At 37.5% G+C, this 24,597-nt stretch overlaps 1 protein-coding gene across 2 annotated transcripts in view; it reads left to right on the forward strand.

Moving 5' to 3' along the window:
* The first annotated feature begins 10,969 nt into the window (after positions 1-10,969).
* The window catches only part of LOC132268137 (sister chromatid cohesion protein PDS5 homolog A), a 33,675-nt gene continuing 20,047 nt past the window's right edge, over positions 10,970-24,597 (forward strand). For both annotated transcript variants that reach the window (XM_059768890.1, XM_059768901.1), the window contains exons 1-7: positions 10,970-11,213; positions 15,579-15,782; positions 15,899-16,080; positions 23,202-23,328; positions 23,480-23,695; positions 24,109-24,325; positions 24,404-24,549. In XM_059768890.1, the coding sequence (XP_059624873.1) occupies positions 11,121-11,213; positions 15,579-15,782; positions 15,899-16,080; positions 23,202-23,328; positions 23,480-23,695; positions 24,109-24,325; positions 24,404-24,549 (1,185 nt within the window). In that variant the 5' untranslated portion in view covers positions 10,970-11,120. The remainder of the gene's footprint in view (positions 11,214-15,578; positions 15,783-15,898; positions 16,081-23,201; positions 23,329-23,479; positions 23,696-24,108; positions 24,326-24,403; positions 24,550-24,597) is intronic.

Below are 24,597 nucleotides of genomic sequence, written 5' to 3' on the forward strand. Positions count from 1 at the left end.
ATCTGAGCATGACAAAACCTTTTATACATATATATATATACACACACGCACACATAAACACGTATTGATGTATATATATCAGTTTGTACCAATATCCCAACCATCTCTTTCTCTTGTTTGGGATACATGATAGGAAAATTTTTGAACATTGGTCTTGTATTACAACATTTTCTTAATGTACATCTCAACTTTTTTCTTATTAGTATCCCAACATTTTTCTAACGTACATCCCAAACAAGATAAAGAGATGATAATGTAATGTTGGTAAGGAGAAAGTTGGGATATAGGTTTGAAAAATGTTGTGATATACAATTTGTACCAATATATGTTTATTTTGGTCTTACATCACAAAATTTTCTTAATGTACATCCCAATTTTCTCCTTACGCTTCCCAACATTTTTCTAACGTATATCCCAAACAAGAGTGTGATGTTGGTAAGGAGAAAGTTGGGATGTTGATAAGGGGAAAGTTCGGATGTAGGGTAGAAAAATGTTGTGATATACAATTTATATCAAGATATGTTTATGTATGTATTTATACAATAAGTGGGATGTTGGTAAGGTGAAAGTGAGGATATAGATTAGGATATACAAGAAGTTATAAGTTAGGGAAATGTTTATGTAAAAAAAAAAAAAAAAAAAAAAAGAAGAAGAAGAAGAAGTAAGAAGTTGGTCTGGTTTTGATTTGGTCCCATATGTATGTGTGTGTATATAGAAAAGTTTTCCTTTTCAATTTTTAACCTTATGCATTTTTACTTTTCTAATTTACTCACCGGTTGGCTGTAGCGCCGGAGAGGATTTCGGTCTGGGGGCAACTACCCGCACTAGACTTTGCTTTAATTATAGTTTTGTATGAAAATTTATTAATTATTATATAATTGCCTCCACTGATATTTTGTAAAATTTTCAAAGAGGCCTAACAATTTACCCAAAATTCAAAAATAGGTACAACATTCCTGAGCCCACGACGCAAAATTCCCCAAATGTCACTTTGTAGTGGTGTTATAGTACTTTTAGGTGTGAAATGACAATGATACCCTTTTGACTTTGTGTTGAATTTAAAATGACTTAACTGTGTAACGACCTATTTTAAATTACTAAAATATCTTAAAATTTAACTCTCTCTTCTCACAGAGTATATATATAATATATATACATATTATATACTTTTGTCATGAGTCATATAGCAAGTTAAAGTATACTCAAAACATATTATTGGCATTTATATAACTATTGATCCAAAAGGGACACGAGAGAGAACAGGGTAGTAAAATCAGAGAGATCAGAGAAGGATTGATCAAAAGATTTGTATTAGATAATAGTTAGATTAAAGTGTCAGAATCAAATTCACAGCAAAAAAAATACATCTTTGTAATCTTTTGAACCTACTTTTCCAACACAGATCACTAAATTGCAAATTAGAACTCAACAAAGAAAGTTTTGATTGAATAAAAAATGAGAGCTGAACATAAAAAGTCTTGTTAGCTGTAAATATATATATATATATATATACACGTATGAGATTTGACTTAACTTAAAAGGGTGTCGTTGTAATTTATCTTAAAATATATACTTATGTATATATATAGAGAGAAAGAGAGACTGATGTCACGGGCTTAGAGTTTCAGTACCACTCTAGCTGCTCCCGTGCGGCACCAAGACGTTGCTTTCACTCTCGCAAGTACTTGGTTAGCCTAACTCCCGTGCACACCTTAGCCAACACACTCCCCTCGTGCGCTTACTAGTGTTGTAGTTGCCCTCGCCCTCTCCTCACTTGGCTTGCACACTCACACACACTAAGGCACTTAAGTTGGCAAGGAAAGAACACTTCTATTACTTCAAAGAATGCTTTGTACAAGGCTAGCACTCAAGCTCTCTACAAGGCTCTCAAGACTTACTCTAGGACTTGTTGGTTGCAAAATGAAGTCCTACTCCTATTTATAGGCATCCCCATCCCTAATGGATGGCTAGGATGCATTTTAACCAACGGTGGAGATTGATTCTCTAGAATCTTCTTCCACATTCTACACATCTCCATACATATCTACAACATTCTAGAACCCTCCATACTACTCCACACAATTCTGGAGAATTCTAAAATCTTCCACACACCTCTAGAATATACTACACATATCTAGAATCTTCCACACAACTCTAGACTACTCCGGAAGACTCTAGAAACTCCACTTGCCATGCAGTTGCCATACAGCGTCCTCCTCAGCGTCTGCGTGTCGCCTGCGTGGCACAACCTCCATAGGCGGGGCGTGACATTCTCCCCCACCCATTTCCGTGACGCCCTCGTCACGGTTTCTTCAGCTGACCCAGCCTCTCGCAGGTCATCAGCACTTGCGCATATGTCCTTGGCCCAAACGTACGAGCGCCCTTCGGGAGATGTGAAGTCCTCACGAGCTCCATCGTGTTGACTGCCACCTCTGGACTCTCCTTCCTGCCCACGAGCGACACCATACATGCGGCCTTGCCTTCCTCGCCTCCAAGTATCATCAACGCACCAAGGCATGGTAGTGGCGCGGCGTTGTTCCTGTCCATGAACTCCAGCCCCAGCACCATGTCGTGGTCGTCCATCTCCGCAACTTGGAAGTCAGCTTTGCCCTTCCATCCTTGCATGCATAGCTCCACCTCCTTGCACACTCTACTCACGCGTGCCTCCTCGGAGTTGGCGGCCTTGATCCAGCCCTCCGTCTTGCGCATCTCCAAGCCAAGTCGTTGCGCCTCCTCCGGGGTAATGAAATTGTGTGTAGCACCCGTGTCTACCAACGCTTGCACGGCTTTGCCACCAACCTGCGCATCCACATAGCGCACCCCAGCTACCTTCTTTGCATTGCCCTTCTTCTTGGTGTCATGCGCCATGCTACTCAGCATCTGCATAGCCCCCATGCACCTATCTTCATCGCTGCCCGCATCGTCCACCCTGCCCTTGCCCTTATCCTTCACAAGGGCGCTCATGGTCTTCTTGTTGGGGCAGTGTCGCAATATGTGCGGCCCTTCGCACAAGTAGCACTTCGGCTCCCACTTGCCCTTATCGCGGTGCTCCCCTTTGCCACTAGCCTTAGACCTTTCTCCATGGTCCTTGCCTTTATCATGGCGTGGGCGTCTCTCCTCATCGCTGTGCTCATCATCACTAGACTTGGGCGAGCCCCGTTTCTTGAAGCGCCAGTCTCCCCCACCTTTGCCGTGGTCCCTCCTGGGAGACGTGGCCCTCTTGTCATCGCACCTAAAGTCTTCGAGGCGCTCCGCTATAGCCATTGCGGATGCCAAGTCTCTAGGCTCCCTCCTCCTTAGCTCCGTGGCCACCCAAGACTGCAGCCCATCAATGAACAAGCACACACGTTGCCGCTCCGGCATCTCTGGGATCTCCAGCATCAAGTTGGAGTACTCCTTCACATACTCCCTTATGCTGTCCTTCTGCTTCAGGCGCCTTAGGTTGATCATGGCGAGGTCCTCAACGCACTCAGGGTAGAACTGCCTCTTGAGCTGCCTCTTGAACTCCTCCCATGTATCAACTGCTCTTGCGCCCCTACCGGTGAAGCGCTGTCTCCACCATAGAGCGGCAGTGTCCGTGAGGTACATAGTGCCTGTCTGCACCTTCTCCTCATCATCCTCGATCTCCATGCACTCGAAGTACCGCTCCATGTGCCAGAAGAAGTTGTCAATCTGGCGAGCATTCCTTGCCCCATCGTACTCCTTGGGCTCCGGCGCCTTCTTCTTCCTTGGCTTCACCACGACCTCGCGCGTCTGAGAGAATTCCTTCTTGCACTCGGCAATCTCCACGCGCAAGTCGTCTACTAGATCATGCAAGTCCCTTTCCTTCTCTTGCGCCTTGTTGGCGATGCCATCAATCAGCTCGTAGAGCTCCGCCATCCTTCTCTCGAGCCTATTAAACTTAGTCTCCGTGAAGACCAAGTGTGTGGCAAGCTTCTCCTCCAAGCTCTGCTCTAAGATGTGGACTTGGTGGTCTCCTCCGCTAGCCATGTCTACTCCAACAAAGCTCCCTTGACGAACCTGCTCTGATACCAACTGTCACGGGCTTAGAGTTTCAGTACCACTCTAGCTGCTCCCGTGCGGCACCAAGACGTTGCTTTCACTCTCGCAAGTACTTGGTTAGCCTAACTCCCGTGCACACCTTAGCCAACACACTCCCCTCGTGCGCTTACTAGTGTTGTAGTTGCCCTCGCCCTCTCCTCACTTGGCTTGCACACTCACACACACTAAGGCACTTAAGTTGGCAAGGAAAGAACACTTCTATTACTTCAAAGAATGCTTTGTACAAGGCTAGCACTCAAGCTCTCTACAAGGCTCTCAAGACTTACTCTAGGACTTGTTGGTTGCAAAATGAAGTCCTACTCCTATTTATAGGCATCCCCATCCCTAATGGATGGCTAGGATGCATTTTAACCAACGGTGGAGATTGATTCTCTAGAATCTTCTTCCACCTTCTACACATCTCCATACATATCTACAACATTCTAGAACCCTCCATGCTACTCCACACAATTCTGGAGAATTCTAGAACCTTCCACACACCTCTAGAATATACTACACATATCTAGAATCTTCCACACAACTCTAGACTACTCCGGAAGACTCTAGAAACTCCACTTGCCATGCAGTTGCCATACAGCGTCCTCCTCAGCGTCTGCGTGTCGCCTGCGTGGCACAACCTCCATAGGCGGGGCGTGACACTGAGCCCACTAAATTTTAAGATTGTAAATATTTTATTTGAGAAGCCAACTCCTCCTTTCTCCCTTTTACACATAGGGTTTTTTTTTTTTTTTCCCATAGAGTATTAATATTGGCCCCATAACACGAGCAACATTCAAGTCATGCTATTTGAATGCGAGATCTGAAAAATTTACCTCCCGAATTCTTTCCAACGTCATTAATGCCCCTGAAGGCTTACGCATAAGGATTTGTCGTAGTAGTATTAATTTTTTTGCCATGAATGAATACTACGATAATTGTGTATAATGAGAGAAACATATTTAATAGCATTGATAATGAAACTACTATTAATTCAACACTTTTGCACTTTTAGTATACCTCTCCAAGAATAGTTCCATCCAGATATCTACAGGTGCTCTTAAGGCGCCACTTCAACAACTTATTTTTGACTCGTTCAAAACACTTAAAGTTGCTACACTTTCTTAAAATATATAACTATTAAATTATAAGTTTACCCACATTAAAAAAAAACTTTTTTTTTTTCTTTCTTCTCTCTTATTTCTTGTCCTATATATAACATATATACATATCCAGATTGGTAGATACATATATATATATAAAGTCGGAGTATTTCTTGATCCGCCATTGACAACTCTCTCTCTCAAACCTCCTTTTTTTTTTTTCTTTATATGTCGTTTCAGAGAGTTATGTGTCGCATCGAATTAGGTTCACAAGAATCGGTTGAAAAGTGACGAACAAATGCTTCAAACCTTCAATCAACAAAACTGTTCAAACTCTTAAATATATATTATTAGAGAACAGATCATGTTGTAGACATGGAGCCGGATCACAAAACCCATGGTCGCTTTCTCCGAGCACATGGACGCTAGAAACACCATCCCCGAGACTCTGACGTATATATATATATATATATATATATATAAAAGAGAGAGAAGGAAGAGAGGAGAAAGAAATTTTTTTTTTTTTTTTTAATGTGGGTAAACTTTAATTTAATATAGTTGATATTTTAAGAAAGTATAGTAACTTTTAGTGTTTTGAACGAGTCAAAATAAGTTGTTGATGTGGCGTTTTAGGAGTCGTAGGATTAATACCTGTAGATGCCTGGAGAGAACTATTCTTGAAGAGGATCTGTTCCCTAAATAAAATTATTATGAATCGACGCCTTAATCAATTTTAATCTATTGTTTGGTTTAAAAAAATTTATTATATTATTATTAAAATTGTCTCCAATAGAAAAAAATTATGGCTCAGCCGCTGCAAACAGGGCTATAGCAATAAAAGATTATAATTCAAACAAAATTTTTTTTTGGTGCATTTTTAATGCACATTTTTAGAGCATATCTATAAATAATGGGAGGCGATATTTGCACTATACTTTTTAATCTTAATAAGGAATCTTGAATGAAATGGTAATTCTAACCCTAACTTTATAAATAAATAATTATTACTTTTTTAAATGACACAACTACCCTTTTATATTTCTTTTCCTTATCCCTAATCTTTAATATTTTAGGTCTCTTCTGACCCGACAAAAAAAAAAAAAAAAAAAATTTGAATAAATCTTTTTTTACATGACCAAACAATAAAACATTATGTTGAATAAATTGCTTCTTTTGACCAGACCGAAAAAATAAAAAGTAACCATTAAAACAATTATCTCCTTTAACATGAAAAAAAAAAACTCAAAAAAAAAAACAAAACATATTTATGGAATAAATTATCTCTTTTGTCAAGATCCCAAATAAAAATAATAATAAAATAAAAAAGAAAGTCCGAAAAGAAAAGGATAAAAAATATTTATAATAACTTATCTCTTTTGATAAGACCCAAAGAAAAAGGAAAAAAAAAAAGAGAGAGGTTATTTTTATGGAATAAATTATTTCTTTTGGCATGACCCATCAAAAATTATATATATATATAAAAATTTACCTCTTTTGACAGAACTGAAAAAAAAAAAAAAAAAAAGTTAACTTTGTTGAATAAGAGTCCTGCTATTTGGTCCGACAAATAAAAACCTACTATTTCACCGAGTCGCTACCCATGTGTCAAATATAATGGGATCATTTTAAAATATAAGGTAATTAACTATTTAGAAAGTTGTAATTCCTTTTATAGGTTTATCTAGTATCTTTGTTAGCGATTAAAGTTTCAACCATATGTAAATTTATTTTATATTTCAAATTGCATACCTGTAATAATTATTGAGATACTTCATATTGTATCTTTGATCATTAATATTCATTTATTACATTGATAGGCATTTGTCCATTGCTGTAATGATCAAAGTTAATGATCTGTCTAGCTCCCAAAAACAAAAACAATAAGAGAAAATTTTAAAAAAATTTTGCAAAGCAAAAACGTTATAGTTTTTGCTCTATATTTTATACAAATCAAATTATTAAATTTTGTACCATGAAACTTGCTGTGAAAAAAAAAAAAAAAAAAAATGATACGGCTATGGAAAACTAAAAAGATAAGGAAATGGGTTATGGAAACTGAAAAGATAAGGAAAGGAAAAGGGACGCATTTTAAAGAAAATAAACAAAAGTCGTAATGATGCCTATTTAAGTTGAAATTTTAAAAGTACCTATATTTTTGTATATGTCGGTTTTAAGTCAGGATATTAAGGTAGTCAATAACATCATTTTTCGTTGAATTCAATTGTATATATTAAAAAAAAAAGGGCAAAGTACAGAAAACCCCATTCGAATTGTAACTTTTTCCAATAAACCCCTCGTCAATTTTTTTACCAAAGAACCCCCATTAATTTGTAGCCTTTTCCAATAAATTTTCCTTATCTAATTTTTTTACCAAAGAACCACCCGAGGGGGAAAAAGAGTTAATATTTGGACAAAAATGCCCTTTTATTTAAATCTTAATTTTCTTGAATTCAAAAATTCAAATCTCACAAATCGTACATAAAAATTTTGTAAATAATATATGCACGGAAAGCTTATAAAACAACGATTCCAAAAATATATGATTTGTTTAACAAAACTTCATAACTAGAGGTAAATAGATAATCTAAAAACCTACTGTAATTATCTTAGTTTATTTTATTTTTTATAAAATACTCGGGCTCGGGTTATTTGCAAGAGAATTTTCAGAATTATTAATTTTCATATGGAACATAACATTTAAAAAAATTAGGCCCAAGAGAGACCGAATATTCATTTTTATTTTTATTTTTTAAATGGCGAGTCTATAAAAGAATTAAAATACTTTGACGCAAAATATAATATCTCATGAAATCGATCTCTGTTGGGACTAAATTTTTTTTTAATATATTCGGCTCCATATGTAAATGAATAATTATGAAAAATTTCTTACAAATATCTCGAGTATTTTATTTTTTAAAAATAAAATAAGATTGTTGGAGTAGATTTTTAGATTGTTTATTTCTCTCTAGTTATGTATTATATTTATGAAATCCTTATTTCATAAGTTTTCCATGCATATATCATTTACAATTTTTAAATTTACGGTTTGTGAGATATGAATTTTTAAAATTCATGAGAATTAAGATTTAAATAAAGGGCATTTTTGTCGAAGGGGGTTCTTTGGGAAAAAAAATAGATAAGAGGGGTTTATTGAAAATGACTACAAGTCGAGGGAGGGTTTTCTGTACTTTGCCCTTAAAAAAAAAGTCTATCTCTTTTGACGGACAAAAATTAAATTATTTTCTTTGAGAGGACCAAATAGAAAGGACAAAAAAAGGAAAATGATATTATTGTGACTTTAATACCAGACTTAAAACCGATATATATCAAATTATGATGTGGTTATTATAAAATTTCAACTTAAATATGCATTATTGTTACTGTTGTTTGTTTCCATAAAATAGTCCATTTCCCTTTCCTTATTTTTTTAGTTTTTCATAGAGGTATCATATTCTTTCCCTTTCCTCATCTTTTTAGTTTTCCGTGGCGGCATTATCTTCTTTTTCGTTTTCACAGCAAGCTTAATGGTATTCAAGTATATATTAAAGATTGTGTCTTTGATCATTAATATTAATCTATTTACCTTGATATGCATTTATTAGTTGCTATAATAATCAAAACTAATAATCCACATGACTGACATAAACAAAAACAATGATAGGAGTTTTTTTTTTTGAAAATAAAAAAATTGCAAAGCACTGCAAATTTATAAAAACATTGTAGTTTTTGTTTTTAGATTTTGTACAAATGAAATTCTTATATTCGAGTGCCATGAAACTTGGTGTGAAAAAAAAAATTTGATACAACTATATATGGAAAACTAAAAATATAAGAAAAGGAGTTATGGAAAACTGAAAAGATAATAATGGAAAATGGATGTATTTTATGGAAACAAATAAAAGTATAATGATGTCTATTTAAGTTAAAATTTTAGATTAACTACATCATATTTTTATCTTTGTTGGTTTTAAGTCAGTATTAAAGTCATCAATAATATTATTTTCCTATATAAACATAGTAATAATACGTTGTAGCAAGATTGCAACACTTTTTTTTATAAGATTTTAAATTATAAAAGCAAAATTAAAGATTTTGAAAGAATTACAAGTATTTCCTTTGCAATACACCTTCAATTACTGTAGAGGCACCTTCAATTATCACATATAGTTAACTTCAAATAAATTTTAAAATTTGGAAGGTCAACATTAATTTTCCTATATAGGGGAAAACAAGAACATTAATTTTCCTATCCAAAATCACCATTAATTTTCCTATATATTTACCATTAAGAAATTTTTTGAGGGAGGGGAACATTAATTTTCATAGAGGAATTTATCGTATATAAACTATAAATTAATACTAGTACTAGAGATTCTAGAAAAATTTGGGGCTCCCTCCCTCCGCCCCTGTTTGTAATTACGGTATTGGTTAGTATGTATCGTTTACGATAACAAATGCTTTGGAACTCTTGAAAAAAAAATTATAAACTCGTTTATAGTTTACTTAAGAGGCTGTCCACATTTCATAAATATGGAGAGCCATGTCAGTAATAATAATAAGGTGCAAACATGACTATTTGTGTCCGAAATTTTTTACAGTGGCAAACTGGCAATACTGTCTTCTAAACCAACATAAGGGGCAGTTTCAAAGGAGTCTGTGAAGATGTCGCGTCACGTGCCGAACTTGTCTGGTTCCCGACAAATCATCGACTTCGTGGCGTTGGCACGTTGCCGTGAGTCGTGACACCACTTTATAGTTTACACGTGCTCCATTTATAATTTACTAATTTTGAATCATACACCATTTTAACAAATTTGTCTTCATGCATACCCTTGTTTAAGTTATTTACCTTTTAAATTCTACAACCTTATGAATTCAGACAGAGTACTCAAGTCTAAAGTATCCCTCTCTTTATTTATTAATTCTTGCTACCTTTCTAAGGAAATTCATTGACTAAGGTCATTTAAATATTGGATTCATTAATCAAACATAATTTTATTTTTTTAATGATGAATTGAAACATAAGAGGTAATTCGAAATCTCTCACCTCATATTTTAAAAGTTGATGGTTCAAATTTTTTTCCGGCCATCTCAATGAATTTTTATAAATAATTAATCGGTGCATATAGAACGAAGGAATTATACGCTTAGTAGTGAATTATGAGATGCTCTAACAAATTCAACATTATCGTAAAAAAAATAAAAATAAAAATAAAAATAAAATAATAATAATAATAAATAAAACGTTCCATATCAACTGAAAGTACATAAAAGAGAAAAGGAGTAATGGAACTTATTTAATACAACAAGAAATTTATTCCAAGTAAAAATATAAGTACCATGGTTAAGGTTAATAATTAATATCAAAACTTAATTAAAGAGGTATAAAAGTGCCCAAGATATATAGCTGAAGTTAGATCACTCTCTTTGTACAAGCATTTGCTGTAAATCTTTAACCTTTTTTAATTTATAAGAAAATCTTAATTTGTCATATTTGTAAAGAAAGTCTTAAAAATGTTGATTAATTTTTGGACTAAAAATAATGTAATTTTGCTGTGAATCAGATTGTGTTTCTTGCAAATATCTAGGCAAAGGATGTGCAGGGTGTTGTACCCACATCAGTGATGACGTTTCATTTCATTTTCCTTTAATTTTTCTCACTTTCAGTGGAGGAGAAAATAACTTCAAAGCAGGGGACAAAACCAATATATCAAAGAATTTATTGGGTTATTTATGAAAATAGGATAATATACAGGGATACAATAGCAAAACTCAATCTAATATACAGAGAGAGCTCTGAAGTCAAGAGTAATTTACTTAATTTCCACTTTAAATTCGGAGCCCAAATCGCTTCCTTGTTCGAAACCCTCTTTCGTTTCGCTTTTTTGTTTGGCAAGTATCTTTCGTCTCACTTGTCTTCCTCTCTAATAAACCTGATGGTCCAGATAGAGCTCGTGTAGCTTCCGAACCGAACAAAACATGGCCCAGAAGCTTCAACACCAGCTGAAGGAGGTCGGATCGAAGCTCGAGACCCCTCCGACAAATAAAGACGCTCTCGTCAAGCTCTTGAAGGTACGCATTTTTCTCTTTTTGAGTTGCAGAATTTTTTTTTTACTTTGATTTGTAGTGCTTGTTTCAGTGTTTTTGTAGTTTAATTTGCATTCATGTTCATGAATCTACTCTTTTGGGTCAAGTTCATGGTTTCGGTGGAAAGTTCTGTGTAAATTCTGCTGAATTAGGGTTCTTTTTGACATACTGTTTTGCCCTTTTTTTTGGAAATAACGCGCGAGAGAAGCAAAGAAGCTAGTTAAGAAGTGAATGTATTTTGATTCTAGAGGCCAAGGAAGGCCATATAAATTTACTCTGGTGAATCTCGAGTACTCTCGCCGTCCAAGCACGGCTTGTTTTATAAGAGAATAATTTGAGAGAATTTTCTAGGATTTTATTTTTATTTTTTAAAATTATAGCAGCCAATTTTCTCGTTGGTAGTAAAGCTTGGGGTATAATTAACAAATTTCTTCAATTGACTTCAACAACAGTTACCGTGGCAGATACCGCGACTGTGAACCATGGAATATGATATATTCGAACTTGGAAAGGTAGAATTGAAAAATAAAAAAATTGAAGTAACAACAAACGATTATAATGGTAAACTGTTCCAGGGAAAAATTTCACCATAAACAAGTGATTCTTTGGTGGCTAAAGCTAATTGAAGAGATGCCACATCCTAGAGAGAGAGCGCGCACATATATATATTCTAAAGGATTTTCCTGAGAATTTCTTTCTGATTTTGAATTCCTAGTGTTTCTTTTCATTTCCATGAGACAAAATCTAAGGTTTGAAATTGAAACTTTTCCCTCCCTTGCTTGGGTGGAGAAAAGCGATGATGGTTCAGCAAAGTAGTCCAGCCTAAAAAAATGAGAAGCCAAAATTTTTCCATCTGAAGATGGTTGATTTTTTTTATTGGTCTGGAATTGGCTGCTGAAGCCTGTAGTCATTTATTTAATTCTGAGGATACATACGATGACAAAGAGAATGACACTTTTCAGTAATTGTGCCCAATTTAGCATTAACATGGTATAGGTTTGGTGAAGATGCTCCTGACACATTAGAGTTTAATAATGTTATGATATTTTTGTGGGCTGGTATAGCACTGTGGTAACTTGGGTATTATAGTTGAAGTGAGTATCAAATAACATTGCTTTCAAGGACTCATCAATGAGGAGGATTTACTGTAAAGGGCTTCATTATATATCCTCTAGCACCTACAACAGACCCATTGAAATAATGCATGCTTTCGAAATTTAGAGGAAGATGTGTTACTGATGTCAGATTTAGGGGTGTTGAGAAGGGAAAATTTTCTTGGCTTTGAGACAATAACCTTCTAAAGGAGAGCAAATACTTCTTATTGTTTTTCTAATAAGCAGCTGACACTAGGATATGTTGTGGGACCCAAATGTGATCACTTGTTTCTATTGGAAAGTATGAACCTTCAGACGTGTTGGCTAAAATATTTTTTCATAACGTCTGAAATGGCTAATCCTTGCAAAAAATCTGATTAGATTTCAGATTTTGGAATGAAGTTAAGCTGAACAAAAATATTCACTTCTCTACGAGATCTCAGTAAACTCAGTAGTCAAGTAGAACAATTTTTTAACTTAAAACCTAGGTACAATTTTCTTTTTTCCTTAAGCAATTCTAGTTATATTCCTGTAAATTGTTTACAAGGAATCAATATTTTACTAGAATAATGTGCAATCAATTGTGTAAGAAACTCATGGAGGAGATCCCAGCACCATAAGTGGTGCCGCAGTTCTTCATTATGATAATTTCTTGTTTGTGCTGAAATTGCATGACAGTACCAAAAGAATGAGGAAGACCTTATATGTTACTGGTTCTTATCTCATATTGGCTTTGTTCCATAAATTTTCATTCACCTACACATAAGGGTGACCAAGATTTAACTTGTTTTTATTGCTTTGTACTTATATTAAATCTTCCTCATAATTCATTAACCTCCAATCAATTAGTTAGTTCCATTTGGGGTCAAAATTTAGACAGTTTGAAGATAAACCTGAAGTCCAAATTTAGATCAGTTTGCTTACAGTTCATGGTGCAACTTATTTAGAAGTCTGGCTATGCAAAAAAATTTGGAACTTAAAATTATTGCAAGGTGAAGCGAAATGAAGACACAAGAGGTTGAACAATATGCAAACGAAGTATTTCATTAACACGAGGTGCTTTGCTTATTTACAACGGTCCTTAACTCTGGAGTTGTATCAGGATGGGTGACCCCTTGGGAAGTCTCTGGTCCGGGAGAGCCAAAAGCGGACAATATTGTGTCTGGCGGTGAGGGTCGTTAGTCGTTACAAATGTTTTGCAAGAGAAAGGCTTCACATACTAATGTGCTGAGGCTGCCATTATTTTGTTAACCACAAGTATAATTTGATGTGTAATGAAATCAATATTTCTGAGCATATTAAATAATAAGAGGAAGATTTAGTTCTCACTTCACGCTGAAAGAAGTAAATGAAGGTATGGCTGGAAAGGATTTTGATTAGGTAGCGAAGAGAAAAACTAAAAGCTTATGTTCATGACAATATAATGAAGATATAGCTCTAGAATGGCATGCATGATTGAAACAAATTCTGTAGTCCACTTGAGATAACCTTGATGGGGCTTATTTATTGTGTCATATTTGCTTGTGAACATGTGATGCAGACCTGGAACTTGTGACAGACTAACTGCACTTAACGACTAATCTGAATAAGAAGACAGCAGCTGTGGTTCCATACTGGGTAGAATGAAATGTTATGATGGATGTTATTTTGTTACTTGAGGGACTCCATAAATATTTTCATTCATTTCATTGAGAAATATGGTATCAAGTATCAGGAGACAAGAACATCTCAATTTTTTTGAAGCCGAACAAGCAACACAACCTGTTATCAAGGGTTACAGATCTGCCAATAATACATATTTGATGCCCATGGTTGATAGCAGCTCTTGAGGCGATCTAGAATATAGATTTACTGTCTAGTGAGGTTCAGATTCTATATGAGCTTTGGAGGATTATTTAATAACCATTTTGTATGGACATTTGATAGACATCTGATATTCTTCTTTTTCCCTCGTGTAGAGACCACTTCTCTTAATAAGTGGGTAGCTGTCATGATTCATGGGTGAATGTAGTGTCGGAATTTCAAGTCAGTATGACCTAGAGAAACCATGAAAGACATGGTGGCCTATTTTCTGATTTATTTGCCCTTGGAGTAGCTTTGACACTTTGGTTTTGTACATCTGCATGTGCATACTGTGGCATGATTTGGAGTTTGAGCAGAAGTATAATTAGCAGTGGCTATGCAAGCATAGCAAAACCCATGTGAGGTAGAGTGGCTTGAGGCATAGGGAGATGGCTGTAACCCTGGGCAGTGACTTTAAGGTGCCCAATTGCATGCTTTTGTGGACAAACCAAGGTTTTTTTTTATTTCATTCAGGTGTTCAACTTTGATGACAATTTAAGAGGCACTGTCAAAATGCTAGAATTTGGAGTTGGTCGAACAAACGAAATGAGGCAATTCAAAGTGTTGCTTTAAAAATCAGAATTTGATTGTTTATGTAGGAGTAATGTTTTCTTCAAGCAAATGGCAAGTTGCTACGTTACTGTTTAAGGGAGGGATTCTTGCTCCATCCCTCAAACCCATCCTTCGTGAGATCTCAGCGAACTCCAAACAGAATTGGTGGGGGGAGGTCTTCGCTGTGTAAATTAGGTAGTCGAAAAGTTCCAACAATTCAACGAAATAACATTTTTAGCTTCTTTCTTTTGTGTGTGTGCATGTTTTGCTTATGTTCTGTTTTTGTTTTCTTGTATTAGTCTCTCTACTATCTTAGTTTATTGTGCCCGATTCTTAGGTTTTATGTGGTTTACCTGAAAGAAAAAGTTAGTTAGACTCTACACTTGATTATTGGGAAGTTAAAAGCACTATATTGTGCCTTATGGTGTTAATTTGCGCAAGCTAGAGGGACTGAGTCATTGATGTATTCACGGAACTTAGTGTAAAGAAAAGAAAAATCTTTACTGTTGTGCTAGTTTGACTCATTTGACTTTCCTGTAAAAATGAGCTTTCACCTCTGTTTAGCTTCTTCTATATTGTTCTTGTTCTTTCCAATAAAATAACTCATCCATCTCCTTCCATATTTATTTTTACCATCTTTTCAATTCTATTTTTTAATGAATATCTACTATTGGATCATGGTGCCAATACACACACACACACACACACACATACTCTTTTATCATTAGAATGTGGCAGAATATTGATTCTTTGTTGATAAGGTTAAATTATGGACACCGTAATTTATTGAGTTCTTTTAGTTTCATTTCTTTCTTCAGTGGCTGAATAAGTGTGTTCTAATTGCCTTCCTATTGAAATGCAGCAAGCTGCAACATGCCTTTCTGAGTTGGATCAATCACCGCCAAAGTCGATTTTGGAATGCATGCAGCCATTTCTAGATGCAATTGTCAAGCCAGAGTTGCTAAAACATCAAGATAGGGAAGTAAAACTTCTTGTTGCAACCTGTCTCTGTGACATAACCCGGATTACTGCACCTGAAGCACCTTACAGTGACAATGTGTTAAAGGTACATTTCTCTTTTAAGGTCAAATTGTTTATTCAGTTGGTCCATGCGTTTCTTGAATCATCTTTTAATTTTTTTCAATTCTAGATCCCCCTAATCGAAATATGATCTGTTTACAGGACATCTTTCATTTGATTGTAAGCACTTTTAGTGGGTTAAGTGATACCAGTGGTCCTTCTTTTGGAAGGAGAGTTGTCATCTTGGAGACTCTGGCAAGATATAGGTCGTGTGTTGTGATGTTGGATCTTGAATGCTATGATCTTATCAATGAAATGTTCAGTATATTTTTTGCTGTTGCCAGGTGCGTTTTGTTTCATAAAAATTCAATGTCAATTATTTAAGAGGAATACACTTACACAGTTAGTAATGCTACCATACCTCTCTCTCTCTCTCTCAAGTTAGATTTGTTTGTGCTATTGTAATTGAATATTTCAGTCAACCTTTTAGATTTTTTGTTATTTTTTCACATATGTGAATTGTGAGTGAGTTTATTGTCTTGTTTTGCATTCCATATGTGTGAATGGGGCATACATTACTTGCACAAAACGTTAGATGAGTTGCTTATTGATTATAAAGATTGTTCTTTTTCTCTCTGAATTTTTAAAGCCTAAGATAAATATTGCTTCACCAGTCACATAATTTTTGTCTCATCCAAATTCCGAAGCCAAATGTTTCTCATCTAAATAAATTGGTTTGTCCTTTTCTTCCTAAATATTATTTGCAGAACATTGCTCTTAAGTGGATTTTGTCAATTTCTGTATGATTGTTTAAAATTTATATTTTTCTTCTTCTTTTTTACATTTTGTTTTTCTCCACCTTTTTCTATTCTTTTTAATTTTCTTTTCTTGAAGAAGTCTTTTTCACTAAAAATAAAAACTATGCATCATTACTGCAGTCCCTTCAGCGCGGGGGAGGGTGAAATGTTTTTTTTTTTTTTTTGATAAGTAAGAATTTATTAAAAAAGCTCAAAAAGGGGAGCAGAAACCAAAGATACAAAACAAAAAGCTAAAGGGCGCCTTAGACCTTCAGAGAGGCCAAAAAAACAATAATTTTCTCCGTAGATCTATAATCTCTCCCTGAAACCCAACAAAAAAGAGTACAAATAATAGAGAACTTAAGCATAGAATCAAGTTTCTCTTTTCCATCAAAATATCTCCTATTTCTCTCGAGCCAAATACACCACAAAATACAAAGTGGCGTAGCCCTCCAAGCATCTTGAATGGAAGCCCCAACGGATACGCCTCTCCAAGCTTCAATCAACCCTCTAGAAGAACAAGGCATAACCCATTGAACCCCAAATAAACCAAGCATCAAATCCCAACAATCTCTGGCCATACTACAATGTAAAAGGAGGTGATCAACTGACTCCCCATTGCACAAGCACATATAACACCGATTGACCACCACCTGATTCCTCCTCCTCAAACTGTCTTGGGTTAAAATCTTGCCTAGGACTGAGGTTCAAGCAAAAAAGGCGACCTTGCGGGGAGCCTTGGAACGCCAAATAGACTTCCATGGGAAGGGATCTCCGTGATGAAACGAAAGGCATATAAAAAAAGATCTAACCTCAAAACGGCCTTGCGAGTTAGGAACCCAGAACCAACAATCCGACTCCCTAAAAGAGATCACCTGGCTATACAAAAGCTCCAGAAAGCGAGAAACATCCTCGATCTCCCAATCCTGAAAATGCCTCCTGAACTGAACATCCCAAGTTAGTCTCCCGTTATCGAGATGATAATAGTCAACAACCATGGCCTGTCGGTGAGAAGCAATCCTATAAAGCTGTGGGAAAGCGAGAGCAAGAGGGCGTTCCCCACACCAGATTTCCTTCCAAAAACTTATCCTCCTTCCATCTTTAGCTCGAAAGCGAACATGCTTGCAGAAATCATCCCAACCCCTCCGAATGAAATTCCAAACTCCCACCCCCCTTGGGCCACGCCTCGCCAGAGAGCACCACCCACCGCTACTTTCCCCAAATTTGCTCTCAATAACTCTCCTCCAAAGCCAATGCCTCTCTATCCCAAACCTCCATAGCCATTTACCAAGGAGAGCCTTATTAAAAGGCAACAACCTCCTTAACCCTAAGCCTCCAAACCGAATTGGACGGCACACTTGCTCCCACCGAACCAAGTGAAACTTGAACTCTTCTCCTTTCCCCCCCCCCCCCCCCAAAGGAAGTTGCATTGCAATCTTTCAATTCTCTCGGCCACTGAAGAAGGAATCTGAAACAGAGAGATGAAGTAAGTAGGAAGGCTAGAGATGGTGCTCTTAATCAAGGTAACCCGACCCCCCTTGGACAGGTACTGCTTTTCCCAACCCGCCAACCTCCTTTCAAACCTATCGACAACTGGATCCCAGCTCCCCACACATCTCGAAGGAGCACCCAATGGCAATCCTAAGTAAGAAATGGGAAAAGAGCCAGTACCACATCCAAGGATCTGCGCAAGCATCTCAATCTCAGGAACCTCCCCAACAGGCACAAGCAGATTCTTTCCAACATTAACCTTAAGGCCAGAGACCACTTGAAACCAAATCAAAACGCATCTCAAGTGCCTCAACTGGGACGCGTCCGCATCACAAAACACAATAGTATCATCCGTAAACATCAAATGGGAGACCGCCAATTGACTAGCAACATCCCTCCCCACTTGAAAACCTCTCAAAAAACCCAGCTCCACAGCCCTCGTCAATAATCTGCTAAAAGCCTCAATCACAAAAAGGAATAAGAAAGGGGAAAGCGGATCCCCTTGCCTCAAGTCCTTCGAGCTAGAGAAAAAACCCGTCGGAGCTCCATTCACAAGGACAGAGAATCGAGCGCTAGAGATGCAAAAAAGAATCCATCTCCTCCACCGCTCACCAAAACCCATTCTCTCCAACAGGTAGAGAAAGAAACTCCAGTTCACATGGTCGTACGCCTTTTCAATATCCAGCTTACATAGAACACCCGGGACACCGCTGCTCAACTGAGAATCAACACATTCACTAGCAATAAGGACTGAATCCAAAATCTGACGACCACCCACAAAGGCATTCTGAGAGTCAGAAATGACGCCATCCATCACCTTTTTCAACCTAGAGGCCAAAACTTTCGCAATCAACTCGTAAAAACATCCCACCAAACTAATAGGGCGGAAATCTTTAACATCCATTGCCTATCCCTTCTTTGGAATTAGAGCAATAAAAGTTGCATTCAAACTTTTCTCAAAAGAGCCCTGCACATGGAAAGCATGAAAAGAGCCCATCACCTCTTCACGAACCACCTCCCAACATTCCAAAATGAACCGCATAGTAAAACCATCAGGACCAGGGGCTTTATCCCTATTACAACTCTTCAAAGCAGCGAGAACTTCCTCCTCTGTAAAAGGCTCTTCCAAAACAGAGCACTCCTCACCCGAAATAGAATCAAAATGAATCCCATCAAGCGAAGGACGCCAAACTGCTAATTCAGTGAACAACTTCGAGAAGTACTCAGAAAAATTCTTGCAAATCTCCTCCTCTTTACCAATCAACACCCCATCCACTTGAATCCTCCCAATGTGGTTGCTCCTTCTGTGAGCATTGGCAAGTCTATGAAAGAATTTAGTGTTATTATCACCTTCCTTAAGCCATAAGGCTCTAGATTTCTGTCTCCATGAGATCTCCTCCATAACAGCAATCTCAGCAAACTCCGTTTGACACTCCACCCTCCTAAGCTTCAAAGGAACCGTCAATAGACCCAAGCTCTCCATCTTATCAATATCAGCAATCTCAGATAGAACCCGATTCTTCCTCCAGGCCAAATTACGAAAAACCTCTTTGTTCCAAACTTTGAGATCATTCTTCAAAAAACGCAACTTGCTTGCCAAAGAATGACTAGGAGTGCCAGCCACTCCGTATCCCGCCCACCAGGATCGGACTCTCTCCAAAAAACCTTCAGCCCGGAGCCACATATTCTCAAATCTAAAAGGAGAATTTCTGCTATGCATCCCACCACAATCTAATAGCAACGGAACATGGTCAGACAAAGGACGAGCCAAAGTGGCCTGAACAACATCAGAAAATTTTTCCTCCCAATCACTCGACACCAAGAATCTATCAAGACGTGAAAGAGACGGAGGAAAACGTCCACTGGACCAAGTGAAGGGCCCACCCACCAGAGGCAAATCAAGCAAACCGAAATCATCAATAAACTCTGAGAAGGCCATCATATTAGCCGTCCGCCTGCCCTTGTCGACCTCTCAAAAGGGGAACGCACCACATTGAAATCCCCCCCGATACACCATGGCAGCAACCATTGACTAAGAATCTCCCCCAGCTCCTCCAATAGCAAATGGCAATCACTATCCTCCGTAGGCCCATAGACTCCAGTAAAAACCTAACGAAAACCATCCTCCACCATGGATAAAACACAGGATGCCGAGAAAAGCCGAGCCTGAGAGTCCAACAAAGAGATCCATCGGACATCCCACATGATCAGGATACCACCCGAAGAGCCAATCGCATCCAAGGCAAACCACTCCACGAATCTCCCACCCCACAAACTTCGGACAATCACATCTGGCATCGAGGCAATCTTGGTTTCCTGAAGGCACACTAGATGACCGCCCGTTTTCGAATTACCGAATTCACCACTTTCCTTCTCGCCGGGTCGTTGAGACCCCGGACATTCCATGAAAGAATTTGAAGCTTCATAAGGAAACAGTAGAGTTGACCGTCTCATTCCTCCTTCCACTGGCCTTCCCCCTAGCCCCCCTCCTCCTCCTTTCATAAGTAACGAGAGTCAAGGGACTTGGACTCCCTCCTCTCTCGCTACTGGAACACTCCCCCTACTATCCGTTCTACCCACAAATTGAGCATTAAGAACATCAAGGAATAAATCTGTCACCTCCTCCATCCGACCCTCAAAAGATACACCCAAAAGAGAACCTATCTCAACTCCTTTTTCCTTCAACCATTCATTCTCCAAATCAGCCAACCCTGCATCAAATCCCATCCCTTCCACAGAATTCCCATCCGGTCTAACAACAGCCAAAGTTGTAAGCAAATCAACATCAGACTCACATCCGTTCCACAAAACCATGCCCAAATCCCCATGAACAGAGGAACACGATCCATCCTCCCCAATCTCAACAGATGACAAAGATGGAGAGCAGCTAGAAAGTGGGGTCCCAAACACCTCATCAGCCAAAAGATCATTCTGCTCAAAAAGAGAGACAGAAAATAGTCAAATAACACTTCTTACTCATTGCTCGACTTATGCATGTATGATGCATGGAATATTCAGGGTTACCTTGAAGTATTGTTTAGGGCTGTCAATTGATGGATCATTGTATGTCCTCTATCTTAATTTGGCTTAATTACGATTTTGTCACGAGTTCAAGTTAAGTATGCTGGTTCAAAATGATTATATTTGATATGATTGGATCAAACGCCAACCTAGGAAGATTCACATCTATTATTGTTTAAGCAGCCAAATAGGCTCTCAGAGATATCCAGCTTAACTCCGAAGCTAAGTGTCAGGAGCTGAGACGCTTTGTTGTCTAGCATAAAAATATCCAATATGATCTATGAGGGATGCTAGCGTCAGTCGCCTAAGGCAATTGACGCTATCAGTTGTGTGACATGGCAGTATTTTATTGGTGCCTGATTTTTATCATTTTTTATTTTTTGTTTTTCGTGCTGGTGTCTTTATGTTTATTTTTATTTTTTATTGTTTATGCTTTTTTGTGTCGGCTTTTCCTCTCTCTCTCTCTCTCTCTCTCTCTTCCTACTTCCTAACCCAAAACCACTTCTCTCTCTACTCCGATCTTCGTCCAAGCCACCACAATCTCACCTTTACCTCCTTTATCAACCCTTTTCATGCTCTCCGGCACCGGCAATTGAGGAGAGAAGGTGGAGAGCTGAGCCGGCAAGGAGAGGAGTCCGCGGCCGAACCCGGGGACGCCGATGGGCTCGGCGAGGGCGGAGTGAGCGCAGCTGAAGGTGAAGTTCCGGAGAACCTGCGCGCATCGAGCCATGGCATAGAGATTGGAGAAGGGAAGAGAAGAGTGGTCGGCGGCTTAGACGGCCGGTTCTTCGCTCGCCGGTGAGTAGAGAGAGAGAGAGGCTGAGAGTAGAGAGAGAAGAAGTGGTTTTGGGTTAAGTAGGGGAAGAAGAAGGGGAATTTTGGGTCTGCAAAATGTTGGGTTTTGGGTTTAGAGGCAGATTGTGATGAAGGTGAAGGTGAAGGAGAACAGGGTGAGAGACAGTGAAGGGGAAGAGGGGGAATTTTGGGTTCGCGACTTGGACAAAGTGAGAGAATGAGAACAGAGAAAAGCCGACACAGAAAAGCATAAATAATAATAAAAAAAATAAACATAAAGACACCGGCACGAAAAACAAAAAATAAAAAATGATAAAAATCAGGCACCAATTCAATCGCCTAAGGCGACTGACGCTAGCATCCCTCATAATCTATTATGAATATTTAATCAAGTTATTTTGTAATTTTAGTAGGTGCTGTAAAATTATTATATGCTTGAGAATGGGAACTAACTTATGATGCTTTTATATGAATTTGAAGAAAAGAGTTTATGATTTGCTTTTATCTTGGATACAGATCTTTGAAATCGACATGATTTTTTGCTTGATTCATTAAGGCCCTTGTGGCAAGTAATCCGGCGGAGGGATGTTGGCACTTCAGATTAACACACCATATAATCTGAGGAAGAGGAAGGAATAGGATAGAATTTTTGTAAAATCTTATATTTCCCATGGTTTCTTTCATTTATTATGGAAAGAAGAGAAGTGATAAGGGGTGATTATGAGAGAAAATACATTTATTTCAGCCTGCAGACTATCAACTTCAAAATTAAGATGGACTGAAGTAATTCGGATAGAAATCTAACATTTCTAGCCCCATCAAACCCACCCTTATTTTTATTTAATTTGTTCTCTATAACGAAACACATTTTTTTTTTCAATGAAGTTTTCCATTCTTGTTTTTTCTTCTCCTCTTATTTTCCCTTTATTCTCTCTTATTTTTTTTTTCCTCTTTGAAATTTTTTATGTGTTATTAAATAATAGAAGGCAACATATTTGATTTGCTGAAGGTGTAATTACATGAAAATATTTTTGGAATGGGGTCTGCACTCCATTTTATGTAGAAAGAAAAGAAATTGACACAATTGCCCTTTGAAAACACACACACACTCCACAATCATTTTAAAAAGTACTCATACAGTCCACTTTTGAGGGGTAGTTTTGTCATTTCATGTATATTAAATTTCAAATGAAGTGCAAGTGGAGAAAAGTGGAGTTTGAATATCATTGCTTTTCTGGAGTTCATTTAAAATTCTGCATTTAACTTTATATGACAAACTTATCCCGCATGTATATATGTTTCCCTATTGGCTCTCTTCTGCCCATTCAGTAATTGCCAGTTTATATTTTGTACACATGCAGTGATGATCATTCAGACAGTGTCATTACATCGATGCAAACAATCATGGTTGTTCTAGTAGAAGAGAGTGAGGAGGTCCAGGAGGATCTTCTACTTGGTTTGCTGTCTGCTTTAGGCCGTAATAAAAATGTAAGCACCTACTCTTCATGTATATTTGCTCTTCTATATTGTCCTTTTGAAGGTGGCTTTGTCTTACACTGGACTTTGCTTGCATAATGTCAAAAGTTTATTTGAATTCTACTTCTCTGAAGAGTTGAGTTTTTGTAATCTGTAATGCTAGGATTTCTCAATGGCTGCAAGGAGGCTTGCTATGAATGTTATAGAGCATTGTGCTGGAAAACTTGAACCTGGCATAAAGCAGTTCCTTATATCATCAATGTCTGGAGATAGATCTTTGAATAGTCAAATTGACTACCATGAAGTCATTTATGATATCTATCGTTGTGCTCCTCAGATCTTATTAGGAGTTGTCCCATACCTAACAGGAGAGCTATTGGTAATCACAGAATCAATTGCTAACTTCTGTCACTGCATGTATATTATTCTAGGAATTCAAATATATTCTATTGTTCCTCCTGATATGAAATGAAATTTATTATGAATGCATGTGTTATGTTTCAAGGACCTTGTAACGATACTTGTTGGAGGTTGCAACCTAGCACCCATACTAGAATTGCTTATGAATTTGGGTCCAAAATAAGATGAAAAAAAAGGCGTTTTAAATGAATGAATGAATGAATTTTTTAGGATGGTGGGGGGAGGAGGAGGATTGGCTGAATGCAAAATAGTTCCACTCATAAATACTTCAAGAGATACATGAAAAGTGAATGTTGTTTTCATACCATAAGTTTTGAATTTATTTGTATTTTGATGAACGAATTCTTATTTTCCAACTTTCAACATGTACAGACAGATCAATTAGACATCCGATTAAAAGCAGTAAAGTTAGTAGGTGACCTTTTTGCTCTGCCGGGTTCTGCTATCTCTGAAACATTTCAGCCAATTTTTTTGGAGTTTTTGAAGAGGTTGACCGATAGAGTAGTTGAGGTTCGAATGTCTGTCCTGGAACATGTCAAGAATTACCTTTTGTCGAATCCTTTCAGGGCTGAAGCTCCTCAGATCATCTGTAAGGGTTCTTGAAATGTTTTAGTAATTTACACGTGTGTTACATCTTTTGACTTTGATCTGGGTGAACATTTGCTAGCTGCCCTTTGTGATCGGCTGTTGGACTACGACGAAAATGTCCGTAAACAAGTTGTTGCTGTAGTTTGCGATGTGGCATGCCATGCCTTGACATCGGTTCCAGTTGAGACTGTAAAGCTTGTAGCAGAGCGCCTCCGAGACAAATCTGTACAATTACGCCTTCCTTTTTTATGTCTATGCGCAAGTTTTATTTAA

This window comes from Cornus florida, unplaced genomic scaffold (assembly GCF_030987335.1).
Source record: "Cornus florida cultivar Cherokee Brave unplaced genomic scaffold, ASM3098733v1 CherokeeBrave_3.0.0_Hap2_Chr01, whole genome shotgun sequence".
NCBI lineage: Eukaryota > Viridiplantae > Streptophyta > Magnoliopsida > Cornales > Cornaceae > Cornus > Cornus florida.